General features: G+C 39.6%; 1 protein-coding gene across 2 annotated transcripts in view; it reads left to right on the top strand.

Annotated features, from left to right (window-relative positions):
- Window positions 1-1,780: 1,780 nt before the first annotated feature.
- ZNF385B (zinc finger protein 385B) overlaps window positions 1,781-18,108 on the top strand; it is a 154,091-nt gene continuing 137,763 nt past the window's right edge. Inside the window, exon 1 of one of the 2 annotated variants that reach the window (XM_068196011.1) lies at window positions 1,781-1,915. Coding sequence is in view for 1 of the 2 variants with exons in the window: in XM_068196010.1 (XP_068052111.1) it covers window positions 2,330-2,453 (124 nt within the window). In the remaining variant the exon portion in view is untranslated. Of the gene's footprint in view, window positions 1,916-2,125; window positions 2,454-18,108 lie in introns of those variants that run through there. The other variant, XM_068196010.1, reaches the window with a different exon arrangement.

Genomic DNA, 18,108 nt, shown 5'->3' with positions numbered 1-18,108 from the left:
TATCACCCCTCATTACATCTCTCTATAGGAAGCTGATGGTGAGAATTCACTGAAATATCTACTTTTTTTCTTTTAAATCATGAGCCACTGAACAGAAATGCACTTGTTCTGAAGAATGATATAGTATTCACAGGGGTTCTTATACATTTTCATATTTACAGCAAATACAGTGATTGGTCATTTGCAGACCACCTTTCTATTTAGGATTGAATACCATCTCTGTGGCAACCACAACAGCTGCTTACATAAATAAAATAATACTGCCTGGTTGTAATATTCTTAGTTCTTTAGAATAGGACTTGAAAGTTGTGTATGAAGCGAAAGTTGCTGAGTTTTTGTCCAGTCAGAATTATTTTGAGATTTCTGAATGTGTTTTGGAGACTGTTGTGCTAATTTACTGCAAGTTTGTCTTGAAAAGGGCTAAAAGATAGACAAAAGATAATAAAATATTAAAATTTTGGATATTGCTAATGGGCAATCATACACGTATGTGCCTTTTCAAGATAATCAACTTGATCCATTTATCATCTGATTCCAAACCCTCTCTGGGTATTTTTGTTGTTGTTGTTATTATTTGTTTGCTGCTGAAGCAAATGTGTACATTCAAAATTCCTCTACCACTGGTCCAACATTCCCAGTTTCAGTAGTGGATTTTTCCTACTGTGCCATCTATTCTGCTGCTACAAATTCAGACAAACTCAAGACTTCTGTGGGGGAAAAAAAGTGTCCTATTTTCAGCTGCTCTTTCTCTCTGTAGGAGAGCAGTAAATCTTTCAAAAACACTTAAGTATGCTTTAAAGTTCAGATTTCTTCTGAGCAAGAAGTTTGTGGTAGGTAAAACACCAGAAAAAGGGTTGTATTCATGTTTTCATGGGATGATTAACTCAAACTCTCAGAATTTCCTGTCCTGAGTGCTAAAAGAACTTCTTGAACATAAAACTGTAAACAAGGTATGATGCAATTCTTAATAGTATTAAGTATCACTGCTCTTCTCCAAAAGCTGAAATTAAAGTTCAGCAAGAGTGTTTTCTCCAGTGTTAAGTTCTTGTTTTCCTTCCTGCAGAAGAATAACAAATTAAATACTGCAGGATTCCCTCTGTTTGCATCACATTCTCCAGGAGCAGTGTTCAAACTATAAAAGCTAATTCAAATTATAAAAATGCTGTAAATTTTCTTATACTAAAGTTCGCATTGACTTTGATGTTTCTACCATTATCATTATTATTTTTCTCTTAAGTACTTACAAAACCTGATGTTTTCTAGTGTAATGTTTATATTTAGGAGACACTTTTACATTTTACAGAACAGGGCTGAGGAGTAGCGGCTATTGACTTGAAGCCCTCACAGGAGGGCTGGGAGGCTATCTACAGGTTTGTGTGAATTGAGGGAACGAAGAGCATCCCCTGCTACCAGAAGCTGAAGGAGTAAGGAAAGCGGGAGCTCTTCCGGCTGGGTGTTCGGGGATGGTTTCTCACGGCTGTCGCCCCCGGCTCGAGGCTGTGCTGCCTGTGGCACGCCAGTCCCAGCGGCTCCGGGCACACTGGGGGGATGGCGCTGGGCCGGCCCGGGGCTCGCAGACCCGCCGGCCCCAGCGGAGGCTCCGGCTCCGGCCCCGGCTCCGCTCGCCGCCCGGGCCCGGCCGCGGCCACAGGTGCGGGCCCGCCCCGCCCCGGCGCGAGCGCGCAGGCTCCGCCCGCGGGCCGGCCCCGGCCCCGCCGCACCTGAGCCCGCGGGCGGGACCGGGCACGGACGGACGGACGGACGGACAGGAGAGCGGGCGCGTCGGCAGAGCCGCGGCGCTCCGGCGGAGTTGCGCCGCGCTCGCCGCGCTCCGGCAGGAGCGGGGCTGCAGCGCCCGCCCGCCCGCCGGTGCCGCGCTGCCTCCCTCCCTGCCTCCCTGCGGGCGGCTGCCGAGGTGAGCGGCGGGCGGCGCGGGGGAACCGGCGGGGACCTTGCTCAATGTCACGGCGCGGGGCGAGCAGGGGATGCGCGGCCAGAGCCGGAGCCCCGGACCAGCCCGCCCGCTCCGCGGCCGCCGCCGGGCAAAGTTTGCCGGCCGGAGCCGCAGGTAGCGGGGTCCCCGGGGCGTCCTCCTGCCCGGGCGGCGTGCGCGCTGCCGGGGGCTTGTCGGCGTCTCCGCAGCATCGCTTGTTTGCCGAAAGGATAAAGCGCGTCTCTAAATAGGTCAGGGGCTTCGGCAGCGCCTGGGATTTGCGTAACGATTTTTGTTACGTGGGAAAGGTGCGGAGCTCCTGCTCCCGGGCTCCGAGGCTGGACCGAGCGCTGCTTTCCTGGCACACGGAGTGACTTTTTAAAAAGAAGTAGTTGCATGAGCACAGCTCGGCTTTCTTGTTTTTTTTATATCCCGACGACTTCGGGAAAGTTAAATTTCTTCAGCAAAGGAGGAATTAACCCGCATGAAGGAGTCATCCTTGATGAGCTAATTACGCGTGGTGAGTGCAAGTGCTTTGCATCGCAAGCCCGTGGACGATGATGGTATGCTTAAAATGTTGAAGTTTATGTCCTGGTGACACTGTTTCCAAATATGCAGAGGAGAGTTAGGTACAAGATTGTATTTTCTGCAGCTACAGGCAAGAAATGCCCTTGTTTCAGAGGAATTGTCAGAATATTCATGCCTGTTTGAAGGCTTAGGTTTGTTTTCTCTTGTTTTTGAGTCCTGATCAAACTTGGGAACTCTTTTCATGGGTTTCAAAGGTTGTGAGCTTGGCATTATATCTGTACTGTTAAACTTAAGTGGGAAATCAATAAATTGAAAAGTTAGAGAAGTGTGGCAATGGGAGCTGCACTTCAATAAGTTTCAATAAATCTTCAAAAGACAATTTAACTGCAGCTAACTACTAGTTATGGGAGGAGGGAGATGATAATTTTATTTCTGTACTCTCTGCTGCTGCTTTAGTGCTGCCTTGTACAAAGTATAAAAATGAGCTGCAAAAGAAGTACTCTTGCAGTCAAGAACCTGTATGTTCTCTTATCTGAACGGAATGTAACATGAAACAGTAGCGCAAAACCCTGAAGTCACTGGGGATGCAGCTGTGTGATTGCAGCAGGTGTGGCTGAAGCGCTGCTGCTGCAGGTCCAGAACGAGAGGCAATGGCAGGGTACCGGTGGGATGCCCAGGCTCCTGGATTCAGGGAGAACGTGCTCTTCGAAGCTTCTGCCTCTCGTGGCAGCATTGTGCTCCCCAGTGGATGCAGCCACCCTCTGCCCGGTTACTGCAGTTCTGAAAACAAGGAAAAGGTGTCTCTTTGTGTAGTCCAGAGCTGACACTAGACTGCTGTGAATGGGCTGTGCTGCTTCTCCTTTTCCAAATAAGTCATCTTGCTACTCCTTTCAGGAGTAGCTAGAATCTTGCTACTGCTTTCACCAGGTTAGTAGACTGCTTAAGTGGGGAGGGACAGTGCTTTTCTTCTGCTTTGTTTCTAGGATATTCCTCTATAGCTGCAAACTTTTTTTTCTGGTGTTTGATCTTGCCAAATGCATTTTTTGTACCTCAGACCTTTTCCAGTGGATGGTAATTTTTATGCTTGTGTGAAATCTGAAGGCAGAAGATAAACCAGTAGTTATGACACTGGTCACATTAACAACTTTTTTTTTTTTTTTTTTAATTGTTTAGTTTGACAATCCACAAGGTAGTAAGAAATTAGAAAGAAAGCTGTCCTTTTTACAGGGTGTTTTCACTTAGTTATTAAGGTCTTACATTTTTTCCCCCAGTGAATTATATAGCAGATGCTTGGTTAAATCTAAAAATATTTTAAAAAAACAGCAGGTGTCAAGATACTGTGCTGACTTGCTTCTTCCTGTGCTAAAGGGAGCTGTCCATCCCTCCCTCTGCACTGCACACTCTCTCACAAGGGATCAATGTACTCACACCAGCACCTATTTCTTTTAACTGACTGTTCTTCATTGTCTGCATTTTTTAAAATCTTTTGGATTTCCTCAGCTATCTTCCTCCTCAAGTGCAGTTACTCAGGAATAAGTATGTATAAAAGCAGCAAAAGGCCTTGTGGAGATAATCTTTTGGGGGAATGGAGGGTTGTTAGTTAATTAGGTCTGGAAGTCCTAAGATTTTGAACAGCAATGAGGATTACTACATAAAACATAACAGATGTTTTATAGATCTTGCAGTTTTTTCTCTTCAGGTTATCACAAGGGATTGCGGTTTGAGAATATTTGCTCTCTGAGTTTGAGAATTTATGAAACAGGGCATTCCTGTTAGTTTCAAAATGAGCATATGGTACAGTTGTGGTAGTCTCAAATCTCAAAGCATTCATCAGGCTGTGTTGGGATGTAGCAGAGTACAGAACTGGAGTGCAAGGTGCTCTCTAGTGTACTGAAATACCCTGCAAAGCTCGGGTCATCTGCAGGTAATGGGAAGAAAAGATGACTTTGCAGTCTGAATAGCTTGCTTTCTGAAATTCTGCTCTTACTTTGTAATATGCCTTAAGCCCTTTGGAATTCCTTGAATGACATCTTGCAGCAGATAAATATTTTGGTTCTGTAACTTTTGCATTGCATTCAGAAAATTGTAGTACTTAATATATGCTGCCCATCAAGATACAATTGGGAATATCTTATCTTACCTCAATTACCTCTGATACAGTGAAGGTAGAGACAGATGTTAAATGCATAATACGCCAGTTAACAAAGGAGGAATTTCCCCAGATCCATAGAATGCACTTGAATATTTTATCCTCAGGCTGATGAATGTACAGAGTTGAAAGAATTACAGGAACTTCACTCCTATGTGACTGTAAGGTCCCTCTGGCTGCATAGGTTACTAGATTTCCACCACATACTCTGCTTGCCTAACTATAGATGCAGCTCAAATGTTGATTGAAGGGCTATTTTCTATTGTTATTTTGCCTACACGTGAAAAAGGTACTGGTTCTTTTCAAGTGTAAAATGTGTCTTTTAACTGCAGTTTCACACAGCATGCATGATCTTACAATAGGAAGTTTATGGTTTTCATTATTTGACAAAGGTCAATGCTTTAAAAACAAAACATCTAAAACTTTTTAAAACTTGTGCCCTAAGGATTTTAAAAATGTTTTTTTTTTTTCACAAAATTAGCATGTTTTCTGGCTTTATGTAATTTACAAAGCAAGCAGGGTAATTATGGCAAAAATTGTCTCTGCACTATGCAGTCATTTGACATCATTCTACACTGCTGGAGAAAGTGCTGCCAGAGTAGCTAGTATTCTAACACAGTTGCATTCAGTGAGGACACAGAATATTATTAAGTAAGCATTGCTTAATGTATGTTATCAGTAGTGTGTTGGTAAAAATAACAAAATTATTGTTAATTTCTTCTGGTATAAGGTATCTTTTGGTGCTAGGATGTGAGGTCATACTCTGACACAAATAAAACCTTTTTTTCTGATGCACTGCCACATTCCATGAAATTACGCTAATATTTCCCAGAGTGATTAATCATGCCCATTAACTTACACATTTCTTTTTCTTCCTTTCTAAGTGATTGATGTCCTCAGATCATGTGCAATAATTATTTTCGATTTCTCAAATGTGAAGCTTAGAGCTTTAACACATTGTACATTTTACATGCAACTGTGATTCTTCTTGTATATTAGCTAAAGCTGGCATTGCTTTCTATCAACATATTAATTGACATGTTAAAAATTCATTAGACAACCTGAGCTTCCAAGGCTTGTAAAAATAGAAGCCTTGTAAACCAATCTAACTATATCAGTGCAGCCCCAGTCTGTTGCTTATCAATATTGGTACCTTAACAATTTGCTGCTGCTGAACTACCAGACAGCTCTTGTAATGACAAGTGATGCCAATACACAGTGAGGCATGTTCCAACTGTGCTATTTACATTATTGATGATTGTTTGAATATGAGCAAGTTAACATGTTAGGAAAACACTGTTAATGCTTCACTCATCAGAAATTATTGAATAAAACTTTGTTTATTGCCAACAACTTTTTTTGGTGGTTATACATTTATAATAAGGAATTTAAGAGGGAGAAGTAGCTAGACGTGAGTACAAGCAGCAACTTTAGACAGTTGAAGTCCTTTTTACCTCACTTTATATACCTACATGTTTTTCAACTACATATCCATTTGTAACAAAAGCATAAACAAAAACATAAATGTTTCACAAGTTTTAAAATGTTGTGAGATTGTGTTGAACACAGAAATGGCATTAAATAGGTTTCAGTTTACAAACAAGTGAAATGCACTTTCTTGGTGGCAGAATGCAGGCCTTGCATAGTTATGCACCTTGGTTCACAGTTTTCTACATCTGGTAACTTTCTGTGTGATGGGATGATGCATTGTGGTATTGGTGAGATGCTGTGATTCTGAAATATACCCAACAGTTTTTCATTACTCTCTGCTTTCTCCTGGCAAACTGTTCGGTGCACATGTGCCCGTGCTGAAAGTATGGGGCACACCTGCAGCTCAGTCAGTCGTTTTGCATGTGAGGTAGGTTAATCTTGTCTCCTAGAGCACACTGATTCACACTGAGAGATGTCTCACAGACTCCTCCTGCAAGCAAGGCTCAAAGCCAGTCTGCTCTGTTATAGTATCCATTACTTGCACCTTTGTGGCAGGGAAAGTGATCCTTAAGACTAAGGTAAGCCTTGTGTGTAAAGGAAGACTGTGTAACTACTTACTACAGGCACTGAAGAACAGCAACTGACATGGCAGCATTCAGGTCAGGAGAGCAAAGTGAAATTAACTTGAAGTGAAGCTTGAATCATATTATGACTGCAAAAAGAAAGTTTTCTTCATTTTGTTGTTTATTTTTCTGAACCATTGTATATTTATTGTTTATGAGGCTGTTGTAACATCATGGCAGTCAACCTGCTGCCATTATACAACCAGTGTGGTCTCATAATGAGTAGTTCCTAATTGGGTAATTTACTGGGACTGGTGTAGTGCTGCTTCCTAGCAGAGGCTGTGCTCCAATGAATCTTTAACACTTCTCAGCATTACTGAACTTGTAAGATCTAATGAGTTTATAACACAACTGGTTATGATGGCTGCTCTTTCTGTATGTACTTGTGCAGGTAAAGCACAGAAAGCTAGATATATGGGAGCAGAGTTTGTTTAACAACACATGCTGTTGTATTTTAATTTGACACTTCTCAGTACATCCCATTTAGATATAGTAGATTATCAGGTGTCATTAGTCCTAATATAATTTGATACAATTTCAAAGATTAATTAGGTTAAGAGTCAGTGATGTGGCAGGCAACATTAGTATGGTCTGCTTCAAAATGAAAATGAGGGAAAAAGTTTAATGTGATTTTTATGTCATCTAGTTTACACTTTACAGTGTCCAATTGTATCTGTCATAATTTTGATTAAAAAGAAGCTTGTTTTCCTAAGCCAGGAAAAAAGGTTTGAGCATTAAGACTCATTATCAAGGTGTATTCCAGAGAAAATGAATTTGGGTAAGATAGTAAGTAAAGACCCTCAAAGTTCTTACTCTGCCCTGTGCAGCAAGACTTTCAAAGATGATGCAGGAACCTCCTAATGGGATTTTATAATGAAAATCCTAATAAAAGCTAGCAGAGGAGTATCTCGTCTCTTTCTTTGCATGACTGCATGTGACCAAAAAAAGTTATTGCATAATCTTTCTTCCTTTGGCCACCTGCTAATAACTGGATGCTGAATCTTTGACTTGAAATTGCAAATGCCTGTGTGTGCCTAGGTGCACTTCATCTTTTCGTTAAAATGAGATTATTTAATATGTTACAATTAAGAAAACCCCTTATGAATCTGCATCAAAAAATATGGAAAAAATTCAGCCTTTGTTTCTGCAGTCTGTTGTCTGCAATGCAGGTGCAGTGTATGCCAGACAGATGCTTATTTGGTAGAATGTGGGGTCTCTGCCTAGTCTGTACCATGTTTGATGCTTATCTTGGTCCCTTGTTAATCAGAGAATAAGAATACCAAAATTTTAAAACTCAAGCAAAGAGCTGAAGAGTTGCAAAGTTAAGGATGTGAAAACTAGGAAATGCAATACCACCTTAGCTGGGTCTGTTAGTGGGCATAATCAAGAGTAACTTTTGGTTTTTTCTCACCACACTTTGTGTGCAGCACGGGTAATACGTGCTTCAACAATAGTAAAAGAATTTAAGAAATCTTTGCAACACTTCCATTATAGAAATAAAAGAGCATTCTCCTGACATAAGGGGAAACTTCAGCACAGAGAGGGGTCTTCAGCTATGTTAATGCCTGGGCTGAGTCCTGGGGTCTGGTGCATCAGCCCTCAGAACGATGTAGGGCGTGCTCACAGCAGAACCGTCATCTTGAGCAGCAACTCTATCAACTCCAGCCTGCAGTTCTCCACTCAAGCTCCCAGGAAAGTTGTGTGCTAGTAGTGAGTGATTTAAGCTACTTGCCAAGCATTTCTAGCAGCTCTGTGGTGGAGCCCAGGCTGCAGATAGATTCTGCACTGCAGCATGTAAATGCCTCAACAGTGAAAGAATCTTTTTGTCTTGCAGTCTCCAGCTTTTTTTTAGTTTCTGCAGGAAATTACTTTTTTTTTTTTAATGAGGTAGCTGTTCTCATTACTTTGATTGTCTTGACTAATCTTCAGTCTGTAAGGGGAGGGAAAATATGATCTTGTAATTTAAAGAGCCTATTAGTTGTGTTTCTTTTTTTTAAAAAAAGCTATTCTGCCCTATGAAATCATGGTAAATCTTGAATTTTTTCATCAGTGAGTGCTTTTCAAGTTGTTAAAACTAAAGCCTGGCTTCTGGAGCTTCTGAAATGATTGAAGAAATAAATTTTGTGCTTGGAGTAGCATTAGAGGCTTGACATGCTTTGTGTTTCACTGGTACTTGCTCAGGTATTGTCAGATTCCACTCTGGAGAACTTCGCATTCTTTAAACAGGTGACATCACCTTATTGTCAGATTTGGCAGTTAAAATGGACTAATGACACTCCTAGTCCCATAAGTAATGTAAAGGCATTAAGCACATATGGCTAGTGATACTTAGTGCTATAGTCTTATTCTACATAGTATTAAAGGCTGGCAATTAATATCGAATATCTGTAAATATAATAGATTTTAAAGATGGAAGTCATTCTTCTTTTAAAAGTGTCTGAAACTGCTGAAGCTTTAGAGAATAAATCCTATAGGGAGTGGCTGAGAGAGCTGGGGTCATTAGGCCTGGAGAAGAGGAGGCTCAAGGGAGACTCCATCACTCGCTACATCTTGGGAGGTTGTAGCCAGGTGGGAGTCAGTCTCTTCTCCCAGGTAACAGGAGACACAGGATGGGAGGAAATGGCCTCAAGCTGCACCTGGAGAGGTTCAGGTTGGACATCAGGGAGAATTTCTTCACTGAAAAGGTACTTAAGCACTGGAATGGGCTGCCCAGGGAGGTGGTGAAGTCACATCCTTGGAAGTGTTCAAGAAATGAGTGGCCGTGGTGTTCAGTGCTATGGTTTAATGGACACAGGGATGTTTGGTCAAAGGTTGGACTCAATGACCCTGAAGGTCTTTTCCAACCTTAATGATTCTCTGTTTCTATGACTTTTACTGATTGAGGTTTGAATAAGGCTAAGTCCACTGTACTCGGGGACCCCTTCTCTACTGCAGGCCGGAGACAGATGCTCTTGAGCAAGTGATATTCCTGGAAGGCTAGACAAGAGCCGCCTATTGTCAGAAAACTGACAATACTTTCAAACAAGTTTGAGAAAACATTCCAAGCAACCTCTGGTGTCTTTCCTTAGCATGTGGGTTAGTCTCACTATGTCATGAATGTTACAAAACAGGCTAAGAAACCAGACAATGGAGCTTTACAAACTTCAGCATCAGAGAAATTTGTGTTGATGATCAGTAATTACAAATTTTGACAGAAGTAATGTCAACGTCTGATTATGTTGTCAACTTTGTAATTTGGTTATTTTGTCAGCTATGTTAGCTTGGTAGATTTGTTGAGCCTCAACTGTCCCCATCGTAATTACAATCTATTATGTAACTCAAATAGGTTGGGGCACTGAGAGGGTGACAAAACAGGTGTGATGTAATTCTCATTTTTACCACTTCCAGTGAATTTGCATTAGCCAGTATTTCTGCATGTAACTTGGTGGTGGCATGTTGTTGCAGTGTAAAAGATCTGGAAAAACTGTGCTATTGAAGGAACCCCATGGATCTCTCTTATGTGTTATTTAGTTCTCCAAAGCTTTTCACCTTTTTTTCTAACTACAAATTAGAATATTGATCAAGTTTCTGTATCACAGTTTTTCAAGAAAGGATCTGACATTTTTTTCTTTTTTTAAGTTGAACATCTAGACCTTGAGCAAGGATAGGAGAACTTCCTTCTTGTTCAGAGGGGAAGATTTACACTAACCTGATTTGGTGAATGTTTAAAAATAGAGGAAGCGCACGCTGGCGTTAAACCCCAGACGGCACAAGGCAGCCGGGCCGCAGGGAGCTGCGGCTGCCAGGGGCGTGTGGGGTTTGTAATCTCCACGTGCAGCACCACGGCTGCTTCCTGCCTCACACACTGATCAGAAGGCTCTTTTGCCATGTGGTTCTGATAACTATGGGAATTGTCACAGGCAGTTAGGAGCCAACATCATGTTTCATGCTGAGCATGGGGGCTCGGCAAGTTTGCTTTTGTATGCTTCTACCATATAAATGCCTTTGTAATATCAACATGATGGAGTGGCTTATGTTTTTACAGAGCTGGAAATCACATTTTGTGTGACACAATCAAAGTTTTGAATGTTTCTGATTATGTATCTTTTTACTGTACATATATGTTCTTGAATCTGTTCCTGTCATTTATTGATGCTACTATTGTGTGGCTTCTTCCATCTTGTGAGAACCCTCAAATTCCTTTCATGTCAATGACTTGTTGAAAAAACCAGATTTATTTTTAAATTTCTTATGAGGTTGAAGTAGCTGGCTCTGGGCCACAGAAGTACTTTATGTTGTTTAAAAGGATCATTTCAGCTTGAATTTCCAAATGGACTAGTTTATAAAACCCAGTTCTGCTGCTTTTTAAGAATTGTCAGGATCTCTTCTAAAATGCTTGTTACTAGGATTTGTATTTAATATTTTTCCATAAAGCCATAGGCAGAACTTGATTCACTTATCAAAGTGCTGCCAAATGCTTTTCAGAATTAGTAGTGAATATTAAAAACTTACTTGAGATTGCTTTGGATCTTTCGGGTTGCAGGAGTGTGAGCTGTGGTTTTTGTGGGCTGACTGCAAGCAGCCTGCCTGGTCCCTGTCCTTTCCGAGTATCCTCTGTACCTGCCTCTTTGCTGTCCCCTCAAGCAGCTGGAATGCCTTAGTTTTTGGTCTTTCCTTCAGCAGCTATATTTCTTGGCTCTTCTAATTTCTTGACTCTTGTGTTGGCATGTTGAACCTAGTATTTGTCCTAACTGTGTATTTGACCCATGGCCCTCTTCCTGATTGCAGCCTAATGCAGCAGATTTCAAGAGTGGCCAGCAACTCAGAGTTTCTTGGAATATCCCAGTAAAATATGAATCACCTTATGGATGGTGCCCCATTTTTAATAAAAATTCTTTTGGGCCCTTTTTCCAGTCAGTGAAGCCTGAAATGAAAGTTTAGTTTAATAAATTCACACACCCTTTTTATATTTTTTATTTAATAGAAAAAAAGAAGAATGTTCTTTAAAAATAAAGCTTACTTGTCAAACTTTGATATAATTTGGAGTGCAAAAACATTTGTTCTTCCTTTTTTAAAGGTATTTAGTGGGAAAACACAGTTGGGAAAATGGAGTGTAAGACTACTATATAAGCACTTGGCTATTCCTTGCAGTTACACATTGAGACTGATGAATATGTGTATTTTTTAAAGAAATGTATATTGGCAATGATTACTCTGAGATACATTCTCTTGCATTTGATGGGCTGCTTTAGTAGCTACAATTATTAGATCTCTGAAAAGAAAGTGAAGAAGGAATAGGAGTTGAACATATATCTGCATGTATCTGTTCAATTAAAAATCTTTTAGAGAAAAAGCTCTTGGAATTACAGGATCATCCTTGTGCTCTGTTTGCATATGGCCTCGGTGTAACAAGTTTCTCACCTACTAATGGATGCTCTAGGTGTAGGAGTAATATTATGCATATTTAAAGGCCCTCTTGGGTTGTGAGGTGTATATATTTCAGTTAACATCTCTGCATCAGATTTACCTCTATCCCTTCAAAGAAGAGCTTTTCTGACATAATTGCATTGACTTAGAAATCTGTTATCAGGAAATGGATTTTTATTTTTTTCCCAAATAAGTATTTCCTTATTGGTAAAGGAATCCTGTAAATAGCCTGAAGTGTTTGCACTGAAGTTTAAGGGCTAGATTTAGATACATTTGTATCTAGTGTATGCAGAGATTTCCGGGGTTGTGAATTTCTGTATTCAGAAGCATAGAAGTTGATACTAATTAGAAAAGGAGTTAAGTTTAAAGACTGTATGCAAGACTGCACTGCAATATAAGGCAGAATGATCTATTATTAAAAAGGAAAAAAAAAAAAAGGTGAGTCAGGGTTTCATGGGGCTTTCCTGGTAGGAAATTAAATATTGATGTTTTTCAGGCAGCAGTGCTCAGCTCTTAGAGAAAATACCTATCTGATGGAAATATCTTTTAGTATTTTACAATATATTATACAAAGTATGGCAAATTTTGGAGTTGTCTGATAAGCAACAATGCAGAATTTTATGCTTAGCTGACTCTTTAATTAGCTCTCATTCTGTCTCACATGATTTATAGCTTCATGACTCCAATGTAAAAAGGATATATGACTTAATGAAGCAGAAAGCTGCAATGGGTTCACACCTCTAGCTGTTTAATGGTTTCCTGGAGGTAGGGGGAATGGTTGTACTGCAGAAGAAGTTGTAAGCATCTCCTCATTTATTATGGCAAGGATGTAACAGTCCACGTTGCAGTGACTTAGTTGTTTGCCTCTCTGTCACATCAACAGTTCATTAGAGTGAGAAGGGAATGTGACTATTCCATAAAGCATAAAAATAGCAGGTAAAGTAAGAAATGCAGATGCAATCTTTCTTGCTCAAACTGAGTTTAGTGCAGCTCTTTGACATATTTGGAATGTAACTTTTTCTTGATCCTAGAGAAATAGAGTTTCAGTGTGATATAATTTCAATAAAGGGCTGCAAAACCCTTAGTGGCCAACTGTTTTTGTTAGCTAAGGGATCTGGGGAGGTGTTTTCCAAATGGCTACTCTGAACCATACAAATAAGTTTTTAGAAGAAAGAGGTGATTTTTGCTGTATTGCTCTTACACTGTAACTTTCTCTAGTTGTGCTTCTGTTACTTTTACATGTTTATCTTTACAGCATCTTTGATATAGGGGCTCTGATTTTCTTAATTCCAATACTGTACATTCAAATCTGTTAATTCTGGATTCTTAATAGTTTAAATGGTCTAAGCATGGCTTCTGCAATGGAAAGGGGAAAAGAATCAGGACTATCAGAGAAATGAACTGCCTTCAGCCTTCTTTGGATCTCCAGACACAATTTGGTTTCTATTTGGGGCAGCAGCTTTCAGTAATTATGGTTGGGAACCCTCTGAAATCAGAATGAAGCCCTTTTATTTTATTTTATTTTTTACTGTGCAGCTGTATGGTGTTAAAGAATTACCACCTTCTGCTGAGAGTACAGTAACATTACAGGTATGTTTCTGGCACCTGTGTCTGACACAAACACACATTTATTTCTGAATCTGTTGTGATCTATATCCATTTCCTGCTTATTTCAGGAAGTGACCATTCCTTATTTAGCTTGTGGTCCTATAGAGATAGGACCCACAAAAGATAGAACCATAGATAGCTATGGACCCACAAAAGCTAGAACCTTTCCTAGCTTGCATCTGAGGACTGAGGTTTGCTCTTAGAGTTTTGTAGGTACCTCTCCCATTCCTGTCCTGTTTAACAATTGCAGTTTGTGCTTGCTTCATCTTTGCAGTCAAACACAAATACAGTATTCAAGGAAATATGAAACTTTATAACGTTCTGGTAGAGTTTGAGAAATTAGTGAAAAACAAAGATTACTGCTCTTGGAAAGCTAGATCAGTCCTCTGTATTTGGTAGTTTGTTAGGTTATAATTTCAGAAGTGAATTATAGAAGCTTTCCCAGCACTTCTGAAATTGTCGTAACTTCTGGGAAATCTCAAACAAGCCGTGGTTTCTGCTGGACCTTTCAAGGAGGCCGTTTTGTAATGTATAATGGGGATCTTGCTCAAAGTACAAGGAACATTACAAGGGCCATTTTCAGAGTAGAGTAAGGAGTATACACGGCATACATGGAATAATCCTGGAGGCTTTTTAAAGGTTTTTGTGTCAGCGTGTGACTCTGTCTTAAACCAGAATTTTGGCAGTGGTGGTGGTTCCTGATTCTCTCTGTGCATGTGTGAGCTCACTCATCACTGCAAGGTAGGCTGAGGTCACCTACTGAGAGCAGCACTGCCTGTGAATGAGGGCACCATAAGAAAGTGAAATTTTGCTTAGTTAATGACCTAAACTAGAAAGAGTTTTACTTAATATGAAATACAAGCACCTGTGTTGAGGTATTTTAAGCAAACACATTTATATTTGTGTAAGTTAATGGCTACAGATGCTATTAAGATGATCTAGCATCTTAATTTTTCTTTGGCAATGTTTTATCCAACTCAGAGTTGCCCTGGCTTAACTTTGAATATGATCAGTTCTATTTTACATAGTGGTATGTTTTGTAGGGAGTTGGCTTTTTTGTCAGTAAGAAATATATATGTTGGTAAATATGTGACTATAAAATGGTGACACTGATAATACCTTTATGAACAAAGCTGATTTCATACTTGCTGTCACCATGAGGTTATTACTGAACTATTCAACTATTTTTATTCCCAACTCTGGCATTTTTTGAGGTACAAATAGATTGATGTACTTGGCTCCAGTCATGCATCTGTAGTTGCTTGTGTGGGTCCCTCATTTTCCAGGGACATGTTCGCAGGGTCACTGATACACCTGTGCAGAAGCATTTGTGAGATCAGAGCCTAAGCATATTACTGCTAAATGTAATTAGATGCCAGACTCGCCCTGGAGCACAACTGCTTCCAAGTGTCACTCAAGATTAACTGAAGAACAGGAATGATTAAGGACACTTTGCCTACTGAATACTTGGAAAACCATTCTGAGGAGGCAAACTTTCAAAATTGATACTCAGGGACTGTGAGCCACTACTGAACATGTAACTCCCTACTGAAAAATGAATTTTAAAGTGTTCTTCTTTGCTTAGTCTTCTTTTAAAAATAATATTATTTTTCTGTGAAATAATTTGATCAAAAATTAGTATCTATATATTGGTATATTGATTGTTTGGCTGCTGATTTTGCTGAGTGGTATTGCTTGCTAATAAATCTTTGTTCTTTGTATAAGAAATTTGAAATGAGCATCTAAAAGGCAGGGGCAGTATGATCAAATCAAGTGTTTCCCAACTTGAATGAAATATTGCATTAAAATGGCAAATAATGGATGCCATACTGGCCCTGTTTACTCTTGCTGTGTTTTAGGAACCTTGGGATTAGTGTTTATCTGTCCCATAAAGGACACAAATCATTTAGATTAGAAGTAATCTGATTGTATTGAAGTACAAATTATAGCACAAAGGCCATTCAAGTGGGTTAAGTGACCAGGGTTGGTAAACACCATATGACTGCTGATTGGTCGATGAAAGAGTATTAACTGAAAGATAATGATGGATTTTAATCCAAATCTCTAAAGCGCAACAGCTGTAGTTCCCAAATGAGTTCACTCACTGACAGAGTTTTAGGACACTGATTTATTTGTTCCTATTCCTCTTGCACAACAATTACTTTGAAAAATTACTTATTTTCCCTGTATCGAATATAGCTATTCCACACAGCTTTCTCAGAATAGATTTCTCTTATACTTTCAGTGAGTTCATTATGATTTTTTTGCATTTTACGTTGGAGAAATTGCAGGTTTTTTATTTCAGTGTTCTGCAATATGCTAGGGTAAATTGTTAGGGTGACTTGATTTAGGAAATTCAGCTGATGTCCTTTTTTTTTCATGTCTTTTATGAACATAGTATGAAATCTAGTTAAGTATTTTAAAAAAAAGGCAAACTGGTATTCCATATGAACTTATTTTCAGAACACTTACTGATGTTAATGTCTAATGCTTATCACTGATAATAAATTACATGGATTTGTGTAGTTTTATTTATTTCAGAGTGCCTATATGTAATTTAAAAATGGAAAGTGCATAAAAATGACATTATGATATCCTAAGAGTGAGAAATGGCAGCTGTTTAGGACCACAATGTAACATTGTTTAGTATATGAAATGGAAAATGTAGCTAGACTGTATTTATTAATGACTTCAGTGTTGGGACAATACTGCCTTTTTTGGGTTGTTGTTGCAATAAGAACTTTGGTGGGAAAATTTCATATTCTCTCAAGTCTTCCCCTCAAACTTGTGCTTGCCCTGAAATAAGAGTGTTCATTAAAGGAATCAGATGAACGTCTTCAAAAAGAAAGTAATTTAACTTTGTGGTTTTGCTGGTCCATCTGTCTATTTGCTTTTACGAGGTCAAGAAGAGACTAGATGAAGTGGTACTTAATTATTGTTTACAGTCTAAATAGTGAAACGCATGAGAAACTGTTAAAGTTCTTCAGAATGATACTGTTTCATCTTGTCTATCTTTGTATCTAAAAAATGTGTGTGATAAAACCATTCCTCTATTGTTATTCAGGATTTATTTAGATAATCTAGATATGCCAGGAGCAGGCATTAGATCAGCCTGTGTACTGTCCCTACAGATTATTTAGAGAGCAAGAATGGAGGCATTAGTACTTAAGTCATATTTTGTCCTTTTGATGTGGGCATGCCTCATGCTATAAATAGTGTAAGTAGATATGAAACTTTTCCTTTGGATTCACAGTGTAATTCAAAATGCAGCTAGGAAAACTGCCTGGTAAAGAAATGAAGTCCTTTATATCCATTCCTTTGTAAGGATATTTTGGTTTATCTCTGAACTCTAGTTGCTTTCCTAGAGGAAATCTGCTGTTATGGCAGATGAGTGTTTCTGCTGACAGTTGAACTGGCCTTTCTTCATTCGTTAGCTAAGAACTGATAAATACTTAAAAATAATAATGTGGCATTTAACTGACCATTTGGCCTGATGATTGAATTGGCCATTTTGCATAAGAGGAATTAATTACAGTAGCTGTGGACTCTCATTTAATTGCCATACCTAATGAAGCATAATTAAATAAAAATTGATTTGTATATTGTTTAGAAGTATTTTGTAAAATGAAATAGTGATTCCTAACCTTTCTACTTCTCAGGGATAAGGGAGCATTAATGCTGCAGTTGCAAATCTGAGGAGTGTCCCTCTGGAGTTCAGGAAACTAATTTAATTAACACTCGTGATGATTTCAGACTGACATGGGTGCAGAGAAGAGTTTTGGCCAGGGAAAAGGAGATCCTGTTTTGTTTGGGGAGACTTCCTTAGTTTTGGAAAATAAAGGAATTATATTATCATAGAGTGTTTTGGATTGGAAGGGACCTTAAAATCATCTAGTTCCAACCCCCTGCTGTGGACAGGGACACCTTCCCCCAGATCAAGATGCTCAGAGTCCCAACCAATCTGGCCTTGAACACTTCCAGGGACAGGGCATCCACAGATTCTCTGGGCAAACTGTGGCAGGGCCTCACCACTCTCACAGTGAAGTAGTTTAGGTTATAACTAATCCCTCTTATATTATAACTACCCTCTTTCAGTTTAAAGTCACTACCGCATATCCTGTCACTACATGCCCTTGTAAAAACAGGGAGGATGTGGGAACACAGGGGAAGACAAAACACTCGTCATCTGATGGATTTATGGACTGAACAAATAGGGAAAAAGAAATTAGACCATCAGCCAGTGTTGACCCAAAATCAGTGCCTGGACTGTATGACTAATACATGCCTGATTGTTCAGGGTTTGTCTTGGGGGAAGTACACGAGGACTAGAATTTAGGTTTGGTTTTGTTTGGGCTTTGTTTTTTTAAGTCTTATGTTTCTTACACTGATAAAGATTAGCAGTAGTCCAGACCTTGATCAAGTGCATGACT

This window comes from Anomalospiza imberbis, chromosome 7 (assembly GCF_031753505.1).
Source record: "Anomalospiza imberbis isolate Cuckoo-Finch-1a 21T00152 chromosome 7, ASM3175350v1, whole genome shotgun sequence".
Taxonomy (NCBI): domain Eukaryota; kingdom Metazoa; phylum Chordata; class Aves; order Passeriformes; family Viduidae; genus Anomalospiza; species Anomalospiza imberbis.
The sequence above is the reverse complement of the archived record's forward strand: the minus strand, read 5'-3'. Positions and strand labels throughout refer to the sequence as shown.